Below are 15,391 nucleotides of genomic sequence, written 5' to 3'. Positions count from 1 at the left end.
CTAATGACTATTTTCTTTATCGGAAGGCCCACGTGATTCAACTAAGGTCTAGATTCAATTTTTTCTAAATATATATTAATACATTTAATCCAACGATTGAAAACGAATATAAGCAAATCTAACGGTAAAAAAAAAAAAAATCTAAAAACAAAAAATTAAGTCCAACGGCTAAAACAATTAAAAAAATTATAAATCCAACGGCTTACCATAATAATGTAGTTTAACTTCACCTTTAACGAGAATAAAATCTAAGATCTCTCACTTATAAATGAAAAATACCACTTAATGGCAATTTCGTTTTCTTTTGAAAAAAACCAAAAAATAAAATAAGAATTTGTTTGCCAGTAAATGGAATGGATATTTGGGGGACATTTTGGTAAATCTGATAAGAAATACAACGACCACAAGTCATAAACTGCTGTTTCCATCTCCTCTTTCCCTCCTCTGCTTTCTTGCTCACATGGCCATGGCTTCCAGACTCTCACCTACTTCGATTCTTAATCTTCCAATCCCAGCTAGAAATCTCCCAAACCACCCTCACAGAATACCTCTTTTTTCTATTCCACCACCTCTGGTTCTCCATGCAAATTCCTCCTTCAATTTAACAACCATTTCGCGCTCTAAAGGACGATCATCGCCACCGGCACTTGGTGCTGTCCAAGAGGAAGTCGCCCAGTCCCCAAGTTCAGAGCGCACCGGAAATTCAGAAGCTTCCCCTTCTTCCTCTTCCAAGCTCGTTCTCGTCATTGGCGGCACCGGCGGCGTTGGTATTCCCCAAGTGGTCCTGCTTTGCTTTACTAGCTCTTCATCTGCTTACATATACCATCTTTTTTTTTTTTTTACTTTTCGAGTGATATTCTAATCTAATTTAAACTGTTGCAGGGGTGACACCCTCTTATTATTTATCTATTATTATTTAAGCGATATTTTAATCCAGAGTTAGACAGTATAGACATCTTTTAACACTATGTATGTAGTATATATGCGTATGTGTGTAAATGTATGTATGTATGTGTTTGTCAGTTTGTGTGTGTATTTATGTATGTATGTGTGTATATGTGTATGTATGTATGTGTGTGTGGATATTACTAGTACTTTTATTTTGTATGGAATTCTGTTTTTGGTTATTTGTAATTGATGTTGGTTTATGTGCGTTATGGAAACTGAGTCTTGTGATTGTGGAAATGCGATTGGTTTTGTAGTGATTAGTAAAGTAGGTGTGTATCTGTATCAAATAAGTACTCCCAAGATTTTTACTTCTTTTATGATTTTCTTGGCAACTTTGTAACCTTAATCTCATTCCAGGTCAGCTGGTGGTGGCTTCGTTGCTCGACCGGAATATCAAGTCCCGACTATTGTTGCGTGACCCCGAGAAAGCCACTACATTATTTGGTGAACACGATGAAGAAACATTGCAGGTACCAATTTCTGTGTAAGTAATTTATCTGGAGATTCCTATCAATCAATCACTCAAATGTTTTGCATATATTTCTGTTAAGTAATTTTTCTGGAGCCCTGTGATTTATATACTAAGACACGAGGTTGAGACTTAACTGAGCCAAACACTTGGATTAATTATAGTAGGTGGCATTTAACATGTGGATGAATTGTCTATGCTTTCCCAATTCCCTTCATAATTTCTTCCTCCAAATTATTTTTTGAGGATGAATGCACTGCATTTTCTTGCTTTAAATTTGTATCCTTCCACGAGGAGTAGGGGTATAAGTTCTAAATATTGGAAACTTGATAGGTATTCAAAGGGGACACTCGGAATCCAGAGGATCTGGATCCATCTATTTTTGAGGTTGGTGCTTTAAGTTCAGTTGCTTGTACCTTTCTTCCATTTACTGGATATAAATGTGTCTATGATTAATGATTCTGAAGTATTAGTTTTACAATGTCTTATGTTTTAGGGAGTCACCCATGTGATTTGCTGCTCGGGAACTACTGCCTTTCCTTCAAAGCGGTGGGAAGGCGATAATACACCAGAAAGAGTTGGTTAGAATTATCCATTTGAAACTTTTTCTTTACGAGTGAGCAAGAATCTCCATCATACAACTTGTTGCATTATTTATCTTCTATTCGGATGTAATAGATTGCTGAACAGCCTTGCATACCGAATAGATTCATAAATTTTGTGCCAACTTCATCTACATGCTTGCATGGGTAGTATGCTCACAACCGAATGTTCTTATTCATCTAGAACTATGCTTTCAGAGATTTTGACTTTTAACTTTTTGTTGAAGATTGGGAGGGTGTGAGAAATCTTATATCTGCACTGCCTTCATCGCTGAAGAGAATTGTTCTTGTATCATCAGTAGGTGTAACGAAGTCAAATGAACTGCCATGGAGGTAATACTAATTCACTCGGAACTACATTTAGGGATTTAAATGCATCAGATTTGTGTAGCGTTCGAAATTTCATAGTTTCATAATAAGATCCCAACAGGGAATTGATAATAGTTCATAGTATGGCTGGAACTCATGCATTGCATCTAATAAGCTGCGGCATAGAAACCATATGGGGCTTGTGAACCTTTCATTTGAGGCACAAATAAATTTACAGAGCTTTCCAGCAAGCTTATGTTTAAAAGATTGTGTGATGCAGCCAACTGTAGGTCTGACGGTAGTAGCTTGTGTCCTTGTTTTCTTGACATTCTTGTTCATTCCCTACGAACAATTTACAGCAATCAAAGTGCCAAAGTTCCTGTCCTACATCACATACAGGATGCATTTAAAGGAAGATATTTTTTCTCCTTTTACAAAATGAGACTCCTTGCAATTCAAGAATCTTCTTAAGCACTGTTTACTTGTACCAATAACAGCGTATTTTTGTGAATGGTTATCTGGTTTCGGAATCTCGGATTGGTTTCTTCTTCATAGAGCAGATGTGAGATTTATTGGCTATATAGTTCTTCGGGAGTAATGTAGCATTCTTGTACCTCTTCTTGTTATGGCTTTAAAAATTTTGAAGATGTGACATGAACTCCATTTGGAACTGACCATGTTCATACAATTGGTTCATGATGAACAGATGAAGTGAGTTTCACTTTTCTATCTTCTTCTCACATAGAATAATTGAATTACATTGTTTTGTAGCATTATGAACCTTTTTGGCGTTCTCAAATATAAAAAGATGGGGGAGGATATGCTTCGTAATTCTGGCCTACCATTTACAATAATCAGGTTTGTGTAAACTCGTTAATGTACTTGTCTTTTAATTCTGACTCTCTGAGAGACAATAGATCTTTCATAAAGCAGCTGTATATGGCAGACTTCAAGTTAGAGAAACGCGGCTGATTATTCTTTCAGTGGTTGCTTATATCGTTCTTGGTGCGTTTCAGACCTGGTAGATTGACAGATGGACCTTACACATCATATGATCTTAATACATTGCTCAAAGCTACAGCTGGCAAACGGCGTGCAGTCCTATTAGGTCAAGGTACTTCAATTGTACCGAGCATTGCATAGATGAATTAGAGGTTCAGTACATGAGGCTCAATTATGGGTCCTCTGGTCTTGTATAAAAAATTTAGCATCAATTGGCAGCACCGCAAAAAGCAGAAGAACACAAAACCATATTAAATAAGAGGTTACGAAAGCAGAATGTCAAGGGAATACTTTGCTTTAGGATGAGAGATAGGCGGAAGGGGAAGGGTTTAATATGGGAAACTGCTATTTAAAATGTTATAGTGGGGCTGATGGACCAATATGAAAAGTACTACATTGTTTTCTTATGTAATTATGTTGTTGTCAATGTATTCCCTTTCGGGGCTTTGATGCAGATGAGTTTTGACTTATAACTTATTTCATTGTGTGTTTACTCTGCTTCTGCATTACTTAGGGATGGGCATTATTTATACGTCAGAAACCTTGACATGAATACAGCTGCTGTGTCTATATTTGTTTGTTCCTGGCTTTTAGCAGCCTAATACAACTGATGCTGCCTTAGTAGATGCCTAGTCTGAGTCTGGAACATTGCTCAGTAGCTAGTAACTTATCCTGCATCAAGCCACACTTGAGCCAACCATGTGGGAAGGCTTAATTGTGTTGAGTTGAATATGGTGATTTAAATATCTCAAAATTAAATTTCTGCAAGACTCCAATATATTCCTGTCATACCTCACCAAGTCCTAAAGTTCAGGAAAGAATGATCGTCTGCGTACATGGTTTTTTTATTGAGTTCCTTCCTAGAATGTCTTTAATCGGTTCATATTTTTTTATGGGAACCAGGAGATAAGCTAGTTGGAGAGGTTAGCAGGCATGTCGTTGCTGAAGCTTGCATACAGGCGTTGGACATAGAATGTACCGAAGGACAAATTTTTGAAGTCAACTCGGTCGAGGTAATTTTCTAAAGATGATTGCAGAAGTTAGGAGGTCACCACATAGTAATGTATGTCTGGTCTCAATTTTAAGCATCCCTTGGCATTTGAACTCAAACTTCATGTCAGTCTTTAAGTATATCTGAAGATTTACTGCCCACAACTAAAGAGGAAATGCGCCTGAATTGAAAGGTCATGCGTTAATACTTAACCTAACTAATAGTGGAAGCCTGTAAATTGCTCTGTGATGCTTCTAAAGGAAACTTTAAGGTTTTGATAATCTACATTGCATGTTGAAAGGTGAATGGTGTCCTTGCTTAATTGTTTCTAGGGAAATTTGAACCTCTCTTATATAAGACCCAAAAAAGCTTTCGTAAACTCTTATTAGCTTCCACAGTTTGGCTGGTTGTGCGTGGTTCCTCAGCTTCATTCTTTTTGGCTTGTTGAAATTGATGTTGGCTTATCAGCAACCCATATGAACATGGAAGACCCAGTGGAATGTGAATTTTCCATCCTGATGGGGATGTTGCAGTTTCTAGGCCACCTATTTCCATGAGCTCGCCAGGATATACATCCTGAAAGTGTCCCTTCAAGTTTGGATGTCAGGAAAAGTGACACCTGAAGCCGAATAAGTAGCTGTTAGAATAAGGAATAGAACATAATGAGGCAACAAAATAAGTCTTTGGGAATGAACTTGAATTGAGGGAGATGACCGGAATCAGTTTCCGTTCTATTTTTTCCACTCGGTGTATAAGAGTACACTGCTTTTGACCCTTCAGGATTTGGAACACGCTGGATATTGCAGCCGTGTGTTATTAGAGATCTGTTGCATCTGTGATAGAAATATCAAGGATTCCAGTTAACCCTATCATGTTGTTATTCTTTGAGGAATTCCTTTCCAACGGAAAAATCTTGTACTGTGCAGGGAGAAGGCCCAGGAAGTGATCAGCAAAAGTGGCGGGAATTGTTCAAAGCTGCCCGAGCTCAATGACTATATTTTTGGATTTCATTTGGATCATTCATGTATATCGACGATACTGTTTGGAAACAACATATGTAAATGTCTGTATAGTGTAAATAACTACTGTGTAATACTTCGATTAAGATCTGTAAATTTTGTTCCCTTTCGTTTGCTTATCAGTCGCTCGTGCATCCTCTAGAAGTGATCTCATGTTCTAAACATCCACACTGAAACTAGAGAATCTTGGTTTATATGTGAGTTTCTAGGTACCATTTTCTTGCAATTCTTCTCCTTTAGTGGACAAACTATAGAATATTTATGTAAACTTTTACTCTGCATCTGCCACAACAAAACCACTCTAGCACACAACGGAACTAGCCACAACCAAGTATCGAACTCATCACAAAAATATATCATCCTTGCCATTGTGTCACTTGTGAAACGGCAATGCGACAAGATGTTCAACTCGAGATGAGTTAAAATTTTATTCATTAGGTGGCAAATTACATGATCTAGGGGCATAAACAAAACTCAACTGAGTAGCAGTTCCCAACTGAACTGCATAACAGTAACTCCATCTTACCATCGTCTATCTAGAAAAAGTTATATTACCATATACAAATCTGGATTCCGAAAGAACAAAAAGGAAGGGAAAGAATCCACAGAGGGAAGACGAACGGAACAGATACGAAGATAATAATGTTACAATCTAACTTTCAAAAGTCTCTGTTACTAATAAATTCTCCTTTTGTATCCCAGGGACGACTTTCAAAAGATTTTCCTATCATACTGCGACTCTGGTTTACAGTCCCATCCTCACAGCCGTACTCTGGAAAGTAATCGAGGAAAGTTTTGCTTCCTAGCTCATCAATTCCATTAAAGAGGAAGTTCACCAGCAAGTCCTACGGATTAGATTTTACGTAAGAAACTGCACTGCACTGCACTGATGTAAGAAAATCAAACTCATTCATGTCTAATAATACCTTAGCTTGTGTCTCCCCAATCAACTTTTTCAGTAGTGCGTGTCCGGGATCCTGTTTTCATATGTTACCTCAACAAAATAAGTCACATAAACAGATAATTGGGGATTAAAGTTAAACTCTAACTTTAGCCAACCAGATTAGGAGATCATTCAACCCGTATAATGCTCGGTTTCACTACTCAACTTTTGTCAATTTTTGGCATCACAGTCAACGACTAATTCTTCATAAATCGTTCTTAAACCTTTCCGAATGCCCGTTTTCCTCATGGCATGAAAATATAAATATTATGAAAGTGATCACATTGGCGGAAATGTTCATTTCATAATCTTCCAACATTTCCAGCGATAAATCTACCACACGCTCGGGAAATACCTGTGTTTCTTTTCTTCATTATCTTTGTGTTTCATACCTAAAACACTGATTTTTTAAGCGTTGAGAGTAAACCGAAGGGATGCACGATGACTTCACAAGAAAATCTATTCCAGAATCATATAATAAATCACAAAGAATTCATACAACAGATGCGGAATGTGTGTAACAAAAAACTTGGGAAAGATAATAAATCACCTTCTCTGCTCTCCATGTTAGATATCTATGTTGCGCTTCACGGTTACATATAATTTGGGAGGCATTTGTCTCCACTACTGCTTGGTCCATCAGCGCAAGCCATGCCTGCAGGAGCAAGAGGAAGTTGTCGTATATTACAATTTGGAATCCTACAGGTTAATTGTCCTACAATATGAACGTTTGATATCCAATTCCACTTGATGGCATTACGAAAATATCACAAATTTGGGGCCATAAAGTCCATCAAATCTATACCTTGTAATAATCCATGAATGCAGAATATAAAACATCATAATTTTTGGGGCTTGACGTAAATCTTGTCCATATCACAATTGGTGAAAAGAATTTAAGTGACTCGCTCGTAAGCTTTCCTCCCCAGGGTAAAAGCTGCATGAAATCTGAGTTCAGTTGCAATGCAATATCTCTTAAGAAGGATTGGAAATTACTATTGAATCGACATCCTACATTAGGTGCGCCAGTTCGAATCAATCCACATACCTCAGAATATTTAACACCAAGAGGTATTAGGCTTTTATAGTATTTGTCTCTGTAATGCCTTTGACTGATTACATCGTGCAACGGATTGAGGTCCCTATAAATGATTAATCACGGGTAAGCTCTTCAATATATATGAGCGATACCAAACCCGCAACAGCAAGAAAATTACAGTTCTGTTGCACTAAAACTAATAATTTGAGAGGATACAAAAGTGAGGTAAATGGTGGAGTTGTTAGATCACCACATCCAACATGAACTAAAAAAGACAAATAATTTAACGACATATCAAGCCAGAAAGTTGGACTTCTATAAATAACTGTGCTAAATATGGGCTGGTCAGATTACGAAGAGGTAACTCAAATCCAAAGCAATAAGAGATTGTGTATAAAATTCTAAAAGGATGGAAACTGGAAAAGCAAACGAATCATACAAGAAAAAGTAGGACGCCAATATATTTGTAATTTTGTTCTTGTAACTCACCCCTAGCTTTTCATAAAAGAAAAAATAAATGTATTTGTGTTTATGCTTAAGATTCGGAGTAATAATTGACAAAGGAACAACATTACATTGATAAATAAGAGCTTACAGCACAACTATGTTTATATTTGCACTGGTGAAGAAGTTGGCACAAAATATGGGCATATCAAATTCGGGTTCTGGGAAGACAGCAAAATCCAAAATCTGCATACAGTTTATGATACAACAGTTATTGGCATTGCAAAGGAAAATGTGAGTAGTTCTATAGATCATAACAGAATATACAATACATGCACTACTTCAAGGAAAAGTTATGCTGATTAAATTCCGCTACAACAGCAGTATATGGCTTCAGCTTTATTTATGGTTCACCTTCTAAATGCTAATTGCTAAATCAAATTGTGTGATATTATATTATTATTGTCCCTTCATAGCGTCAAGAGTGGGAAAAGATCTAACATGAAAAAATAAACTTAACCATGAAGCTAGTTGGGAAGCAAATTACTGTAGATATAAAACCGATCAAGCCTTTTGTCAAGAAAATTAATATTCGTGGGGCTACAGCACATTTCGCACAGGACATGTAATCATCTCTATTTATGTAGACAATTCCGAAAAACATAAATCATCCTACAGTTCATTTTCCAACTGGTCTGTAACAAATTTCGTCCATCAATTTCACACGCTACCTCAAATGAACTACCTCTATTTGAATATGCTGGTGAAATACTTTTTTGAAATATAGCAAACTGCAGAAAATTCATTAGCTGACTTATTGCACCAGGATTATAGCAATGATAAATCAAACTGAAACTAACATATTGAATAAAATGGAGCCTTGTGAGCATCATAGAGTAAATAAAAAGACATGTTAAAGCATGATACCTGCATTGTTTGGCTCTCAATGCATAAGCTTCGTAGATGTCTGATTTTAGTAGCTTCGAATGATAACATTTGAATATCTGCTTTACCATCCATTGAAATCCTGGAATTATATCTTTCCTGAAGACGTACAAAGGAATGTTAAATATTATGAGAGGTGGTTATATTGTGACGTATTGATAATTTGATACTATCAAAGCAGCAAAAGAGTACTCACAAATGAAAAAAAAAAAAAAAAAATTGTTCAAGAAATGGCCAATGTGGAAGTTGCAAAAGTTCATTATCTTCTAGCAAAACACTTTAGTTAGAGACTATATGAATTTAATACTTATTAAACGGAATTGAATATGAAGGATATACTGCTGGCAAACATGATACGATCCTTGCTAAATTGCAATCAATCAGTTAACATCTCACAGTTCTGACGATTCAATTTCATTTTTTGTACAGAATTTGGGCAGTCGAATACAACAGTGCTTTCAGCTAACTCTACTGAAACCATACCGAATTGATGTCCTTTCATTGAGTCCTCCTAAATTGCATTGGTTTATCCTAAAGATTTCATTTCAATTGGAATTTAGTTATTCACCATGTACAAGGATCCCCGCTAAGCATCCATGGCTGAATGGTTACAGCGCCCAACTCATAATCAGCGAATTCATAGGTTCAATTCCTACTGGATGCATGCCAATGGGACCGCATGCCAAAGCAGAACAATTCTTTTTTTGTAATGTGAAAAAGATTGTTTTCAAAGAAACTACAAAACCAGTCGATCAATTCACAGATAGATTTCTATCCGGTATCTCCGTGGGTAGAAACAAAGATAGGGATCCAAGCAACGGCTTGGTGATTTTTGGAAATGTTTTGAGAAAAAAAAATGTATCAAACCACACATTTTGAATGAGCCACATGGTGCGAATATAGGACTTGATGACCTGACCACCTACCCAAGCACTCTGGACAATGCCTGAGCACCTTGGTCGAAGACAAATCAGATCTCTATCTTGAGTTGAGCACTCACAATGCTCAGTTTCCAGTCCTAAGTACTAGCCCAACCCTAGTGCTCAGGATAGCACTGGCTTGGTGATTGGGGATCCCAAGTCCCTACTGGCCCTGACACCTCGGGGGAGAAGCATCACAAAGGTGATTTGACACTCAAATGAAGTATGGAGAACATGTTCCTAACCACACACAAATTGAAAGTCAATAGACACTTTATATTCCAACACCAAGTAATCCTTTTCTCCCATGTAAAAAAAATTCCAGTTAAATCGAGCACTTATACTGGTGATATATAATCTATGATAATGGTTATAAAGAAAGACTTGGCACTTCACACGATTGGGAACAAAGCTCCACCTAACTTACTGTAAGTTCCCTAGGGGCCAATTAAGGGAGGCCGAATCGAGAAACATATGGAGGCCAAAGCTGCTCAAATATGCTCAGTTGCGACCTACGTTGAGCAAAAGTCCGAAGCGCTTTTCATATGTTAGATTCCTCATATGTGCATTTACTGATCTTCGTACCATAATTTTCCTATTCCCTGCTTCTTTCTAACTGATGAAGTTCTCATTCAATAGGAACATCCATGTAGTAATGTGATTATTTAACCACAAATGCACAAAACCATTTATGCTAACACACATTTAAAATTGCAGCAATTAAAAAAAGGAAGACAGCAACTAATTCCCAAACTAATCCACCCAAAAGAAAAAAGCCATTTATAAAGCTCCAAAAATGGCACTCCACCATCGAACCTCTTTGTTTTATTTTCAAGAAACAGGTGTGCAGCAAACCAGCATTCAATAACTTTGAAAGATAATAGAAAATATTTCTTCATCCAAGAATTGCAATGCCAAAGGCACAAAACTTCAAATCACACCAGATCTAAGATGTATGCTGAAAGGCAACAGAATGCATACAGGTGTGTGTGTGTGTGTGTGTGTGTGTGTGTGTGTGTGTGTGTGTGTGTGTGTATTTATAAATGTATAAATACATATATACCTGCAAGGGAGAAGGTTCCAGATGGGTGTGGAGTTTGGTTTCCTCCAAAGCAAAGTGAATGAATTTCTTGTAAGAAACTGCAGAGAGTTGTTGGGAAATGAGTCTCTGCTGCTTCCTCCTCCTGCTGCTGCTGCTGCTGCAAATACTAGAGAACAATACAGTGCTGATTGATGGCAAAGGTTTATTGGGTATGCAAAACCTTAGAGAAGAAGAACACTCCATTGAAGAGAGAGAGAGAGAGAGAGAGAGAGAGAGAGAGAGAAACTTGCACTGAGGCAATCAACCACCAACAGCAACCATAAAAATTCAATAAACCCCTCTCTGATGGGGTTTAGGATTTTTCCTTTATTTTTTTTTTTTTTTTTATATTTTCTGGTGTTGCCAAAGATGGTAAGATTGCTCCTCTGTCAGTGTGTTGGGTTCAACTCTATCCGGTAATACAGAAGTGGCAGTGAGCAGAAATCTACATGGACCCCACCTCGTATGCTTCATTCGGACAGTAGGACACTGCTTGTCTTAGAAATTTTCTCGAAATATTTTACTGTACCAACGTTAAAATCAAAATCATCATTCTTGTTATCGTTATTTAAATATAAATATTATTTTCTTTCAAAAAAAAAATTTATATATATATATAAATATTATTTTTTATATTCATTTAATTTAGGCCAAATTTTTTTTCGACACAACACTTTCAATGTGACCCTTGTGGTGAAAAAGTTGTTAATTAAACCCTCGTAGTGAGTCTTGTTAGCAATTAAGGTCCAATCCAAACTTCCGTTAGTCTTCCGTTAACTAAATTCATGTGGGTTAAATTTGTCATTTCAATTCAAATTACATTGTATGTGATGGACATTTAGTATGACTTAGAGTTTAACTGAAATTAGATTTTACCAAAAAAAAAAAAAAAAAAAAACACTTAAACGCAGTGAAACTAAACCTATTAAACCATGTCAATGGTTAGGAGAAGAGATGAATGTAAAATCGCACCTAATTTCTTAGGTATGATTTCATTTGGAAATCTTGATACTTTTAATAAACTATTGTTTTCTTTTTCAATGCCAACACGTCATTGATCTTGAGTTATAAACTTAGTCTTATTTGAATTTTAATTCTTCAATCAATTTGTACCAATCTGCATATATGCCTTTCAATTGTGTCTTTAATTGGTAGTGTAGTTTGATGCATGTCGTAGTCTTTCAATACACAACCTTTCAATGCACCTTGGAGACCTCCTGAAATGACATCTGCAATATAATCAAATGCTAAAATTCCTTGGAGACCTTTTGGAATGGCCCCAATGCACAACATGCAAAGTCAACAAATGAAAAAGCACAATACCTTACAAAAAAAAATTGATGAAGCGAAGGGAATTGATTTTGTTTTGTGAAAAAACTAGATTATTTGTTTATTTTGTGGAAAAAAAAAATTAATGACTTTTTGTTATGATGAACCACAATATATTGTGGAAGAAATACTTTTTTCTTTGTTATTATTTATTTATTTATTTATTTATTTTTGGGTTGGATATATGCTTTTGTCATTAGTGTGCAAAATACATTATGGTATGAGAAATGATGAAGTTATTTTTTCTTTCCTGAATGGTTAATGTAAATTATATCCCCTTTGTTTCAATTTGCTTTGTATACTAGAATCAGATGCCAACTCGCAAGAGAAACAAGTGTATGTCATAACTCGCTCAGAAAGAACACACATATACAGTATACCTAAGTCATGCTAGATGTCCATGGAATAGGATGTAATTTGGATTGAAATGATGAATTTGACTCATCCACGTGATAGTCACATGAGTTTATTTAACGGAACACTAACGAAAGTTTGGATTTGGACCTCAATTGCTAACAGGACTCACCACGGGGGTTTAATTAATAACTTTTTCAGCACAAGGTCACATTGAAAGTGTCGTATCACCACAGGGACCAAGAAAAAAAATTTGGCCTTGAATTTATAAATAATTTAGGATTTTATCTATCAAATAAATTAATAGTTATAGTAACAAATAACAATTTCACACTGAACAATTGGTGTGCTTGATTCATATAGATAATTAAGTGGTTCGAAGTAAATGTGTTCGTTTTAATAAGATCTTTAGATTATGATGAAAAACGAACAGTTCTGATTATGACTTTTATACAGTAAAATGTTGACACGTTGTTATATAAATAAGTTTGAAGCCAAACAATATATTTGATTATGAGAATTTTGTTAATCATACACGATGTATAATTTTACGGAGAGTGATTTATGAAATGTGTAAAGTAAATTATCAATTATTTTGTTAGGTGCAACAGTAGCGGTTTTTATTTTTTATTTTTATTTTTTTAACATACGATGTTATCTATATTAAAGGGAGAGTGGGGGTGGGCTAAGCCTCAATGGACTAACAATAATGTGGTTCAAATTTGCCTTTGGCGAGAATAAAACCTAAGACCTCTCACTTACAAGTAAAGAAAAATATCACTATACTCACTTACAAGTAAAGAAAAATATCACTATACCATAATACTAAGTGGAACGGTAGCGGTTTAATAAGAGCATTAAAAATGTACAAACCTGAAAGTTGGCATCTTGGATTATATTGGAAGGGTCCTCAAAACATAACAAACTCGAAAGCAAAAGACAATGCCAACTTAACCAATCTAATAACTACCATTTGGGCGATTTGTAGACGTGACAAGTATGTGGGAAGAGGATCATCTTCGGATCCACTTTGTGGGGATCCTAGGGATCCCTATATCCTAGCCATTCATCGTACGTATTGCAACCAGTTTTCATCAGATACTATTTGTTTTTAATTTTAAATAATAAAAAAAGTCAAATGATTTCTGACCTCACGATACATGATAAATGGTTAAGATGTAGGGATCCCTAGGATCCCCACAAAGTGGATCCGGATGGGATCCAATTCCAGTATGTGAACCAACAAAGGAACAAAGTCAAATCTTGATATTATCATTAATATTATTATTAAGGAAAGAGAGTTCAAAACTATTGCAATAATTTAGAAAAGGTGGATTTCGAACCCTGAACGCATTGGTGGAAACTTAACAACCTATCCATTAGGATATTGGGCTACATGCTTAATTGATCAATAATTATACATAAATTCATTTTATTGGCAAAGTTATTTGTGAAGAAAGTTAGGGCTCCACCATAAAACCAATTGGTAATATGGGGAATAGCCCACCTCTTATAAGCCCTTGTATGGTTTAGTCCCTCACCGATAGGAGACTTTGTCCTCACATTCTCACACGCCTCCTCATGTGTGGTAAATTTTCAAGCCCAACACGTGGACAACACAATTGGGTGATGTGGAGCACATGTCACTGTTTGGCTTCACACGTGGGTCAACTTACTTTGATACTATGAAGAAAGTTGAGGTTCCAAAATAAAATCAATTGACAGTATAGGGAGCAACAAAACCTCTTGTAAGGTTTTGCAAGGTTTTTTCCTTTCACCGATGTGGGACTCTTTTACCTTTACAAATGTATAATTGCCAAATGTGAATTTTAAAGAGTCCCATATCGATGAAAGTAGAAACCTTACAAGGGCTATAAGTAAGTTGGGCTACTCACCATATTGCCAATTGGTTTTATGGTGGAACCCCAACTCTCTTCATGGTATCAGAGTAGGTTGTCCCATGTGGAAAGCCCATCGGCTACACATGCTCTACGACACCCAATTTGTGTTGTCCACATGTTTGGCTTGAAAATTCACCACACGTGAGGTGGCATGGGAATATATGAATATAAATGAGCCCTACATCGGTGAAAGAAAAAACTTTGCAAGGGCTTCTAAGAGGTTGAGCTACTCCCCATTGTGCCAATTAGTTTTATGGTGGAACCTCAACTTTCTCCAATTTGAAGAAATAAAAAACAGAATTTAATGACATGGCTCGAAACGATATCTTTTCCGGCCTTCAAGGGGTCACCTAATATCACTTTTGTTCCTTGACGAATTTGCCACTAGTGTGATGACTTTAGTTTAGATTTCACATTGGACCTTCAAAAATTTCAAGAAGCCTTGTATTTATACTAGACAAAATGATCAAATAAACTATAGAATTTGTACAAGAAGTTCCAAAGATCAAATGCACAAATAATCTTGACAAACCCATTAAAAATGTACATTCAATTGGACATGATATGAATGAGTTGGTTCAAGCAAGACTTGGTGAGTGTCAGAGTGTGTGCCTTCATGTATATTCCTTTTATTATTTCTTTTCACCTGTTGATTGATCCGAGTTGTAAAATTTTAATTATTTTGTATTATTAACAATTAAGGACATTGTGATATAAAAGTAAAAACTACAAGTAGTATTATTCAATAAAACAACACTAATTTCAAATTCGATAAAATATTACTAATTATTAGATCAGCCATCATCACTGGGAAACAATACTACACATCAAGACTTAGATACTAGCTAGAGCCTAGAACTGTTGAACATCTATAGGGTTAAGAAACTTAAGTTTGAGAGGATGAGTTTTTGAAGTGGCATTTGGATCTGGTTTCCACATTTAATTCTCATAGAATCGAGAATGAAGTTTTCATAAATAGCAGACAATATGCTACGCTATTCCTTGAAAGAAGGTGCCCCTTTTAAGATAAGTAGGTGGGTTTTTGCTCTTCATTAAGTTCAATAAGTTTGATTGTCTTGCCAACTTTAGGACTTA

The 15,391-nt window shown here is 36.0% G+C and overlaps 2 protein-coding genes across 2 annotated transcripts; one reads left to right on the top strand and one right to left on the bottom strand.

Annotated features, from left to right (window-relative positions):
• The first annotated feature begins 386 nt into the window (after nucleotides 1-386).
• Nucleotides 387-5,459, top strand: LOC103929551 (sanguinarine reductase). The gene is made up of 9 exons (XM_009338765.3): nucleotides 387-767; nucleotides 1,306-1,418; nucleotides 1,751-1,804; nucleotides 1,914-1,998; nucleotides 2,247-2,352; nucleotides 3,100-3,186; nucleotides 3,345-3,442; nucleotides 4,234-4,343; nucleotides 5,248-5,459. The coding sequence occupies exons 1-9, from the start codon at nucleotides 461-463 to the stop codon at nucleotides 5,311-5,313; spliced, it is 1,026 nt and encodes a 341-aa protein (XP_009337040.2). The 5' UTR covers nucleotides 387-460; the 3' UTR covers nucleotides 5,314-5,459.
• Nucleotides 5,460-5,741: 282 nt separating this feature from the next.
• LOC103934579 (phytochromobilin:ferredoxin oxidoreductase, chloroplastic) lies at nucleotides 5,742-11,120 on the bottom strand. The gene is made up of 8 exons (XM_009344329.3): nucleotides 10,695-11,120; nucleotides 8,694-8,810; nucleotides 7,918-8,012; nucleotides 7,332-7,425; nucleotides 7,089-7,220; nucleotides 6,834-6,938; nucleotides 6,267-6,317; nucleotides 5,742-6,185 (listed from the first exon to the last, which is right to left on the bottom strand). Exons 1-8 carry the CDS (start codon nucleotides 10,914-10,916, stop codon nucleotides 6,000-6,002), a joined length of 1,002 nt encoding a protein of 333 aa, XP_009342604.2. The 5' UTR covers nucleotides 10,917-11,120; the 3' UTR covers nucleotides 5,742-5,999.
• Nucleotides 11,121-15,391: the final 4,271 nt, after the last annotated feature.

This window comes from the organism of the source record quoted next, unplaced genomic scaffold, assembly GCF_019419815.1.
Source record: "Pyrus x bretschneideri cultivar Hongxiangsu unplaced genomic scaffold, Pyrus_bretschneideri_v1 Contig31, whole genome shotgun sequence".
NCBI classification, from domain to species: Eukaryota; Viridiplantae; Streptophyta; class Magnoliopsida; order Rosales; family Rosaceae; genus Pyrus; species Pyrus x bretschneideri.
The sequence above is the reverse complement of the archived record's forward strand: the minus strand, read 5'-3'. Positions and strand labels throughout refer to the sequence as shown.

Excerpts from the sequence above, each read along its gene's own strand:
- LOC103929551 (XM_009338765.3), top strand. The coding sequence starts at position 461 with ATGGCCATGGCTTCCAGACTCTCACCTACTTCGATTCTTAATCTTCCA. Across the intron at positions 3,187-3,344 it reads CTACCATTTACAATAATCAG|ACCTGGTAGATTGACAGATG; the intron begins GTTTGTGTAAAC and ends GGTGCGTTTCAG. Across the intron at positions 3,443-4,233 it reads TGCAGTCCTATTAGGTCAAG|GAGATAAGCTAGTTGGAGAG; the intron begins GTACTTCAATTG and ends TATGGGAACCAG.
- LOC103934579 (XM_009344329.3), bottom strand. The coding sequence starts at position 10,916 with ATGGAGTGTTCTTCTTCTCTAAGGTTTTGCATACCCAATAAACCTTTG. Across the intron at positions 7,426-7,917 it reads AATATAAACATAGTTGTGCT|GGACCTCAATCCGTTGCACG; the intron begins GTAAGCTCTTAT and ends AATCATTTATAG. Across the intron at positions 6,186-6,266 it reads TTGGGGAGACACAAGCTAAG|GACTTGCTGGTGAACTTCCT; the intron begins GTATTATTAGAC and ends TCTAATCCGTAG.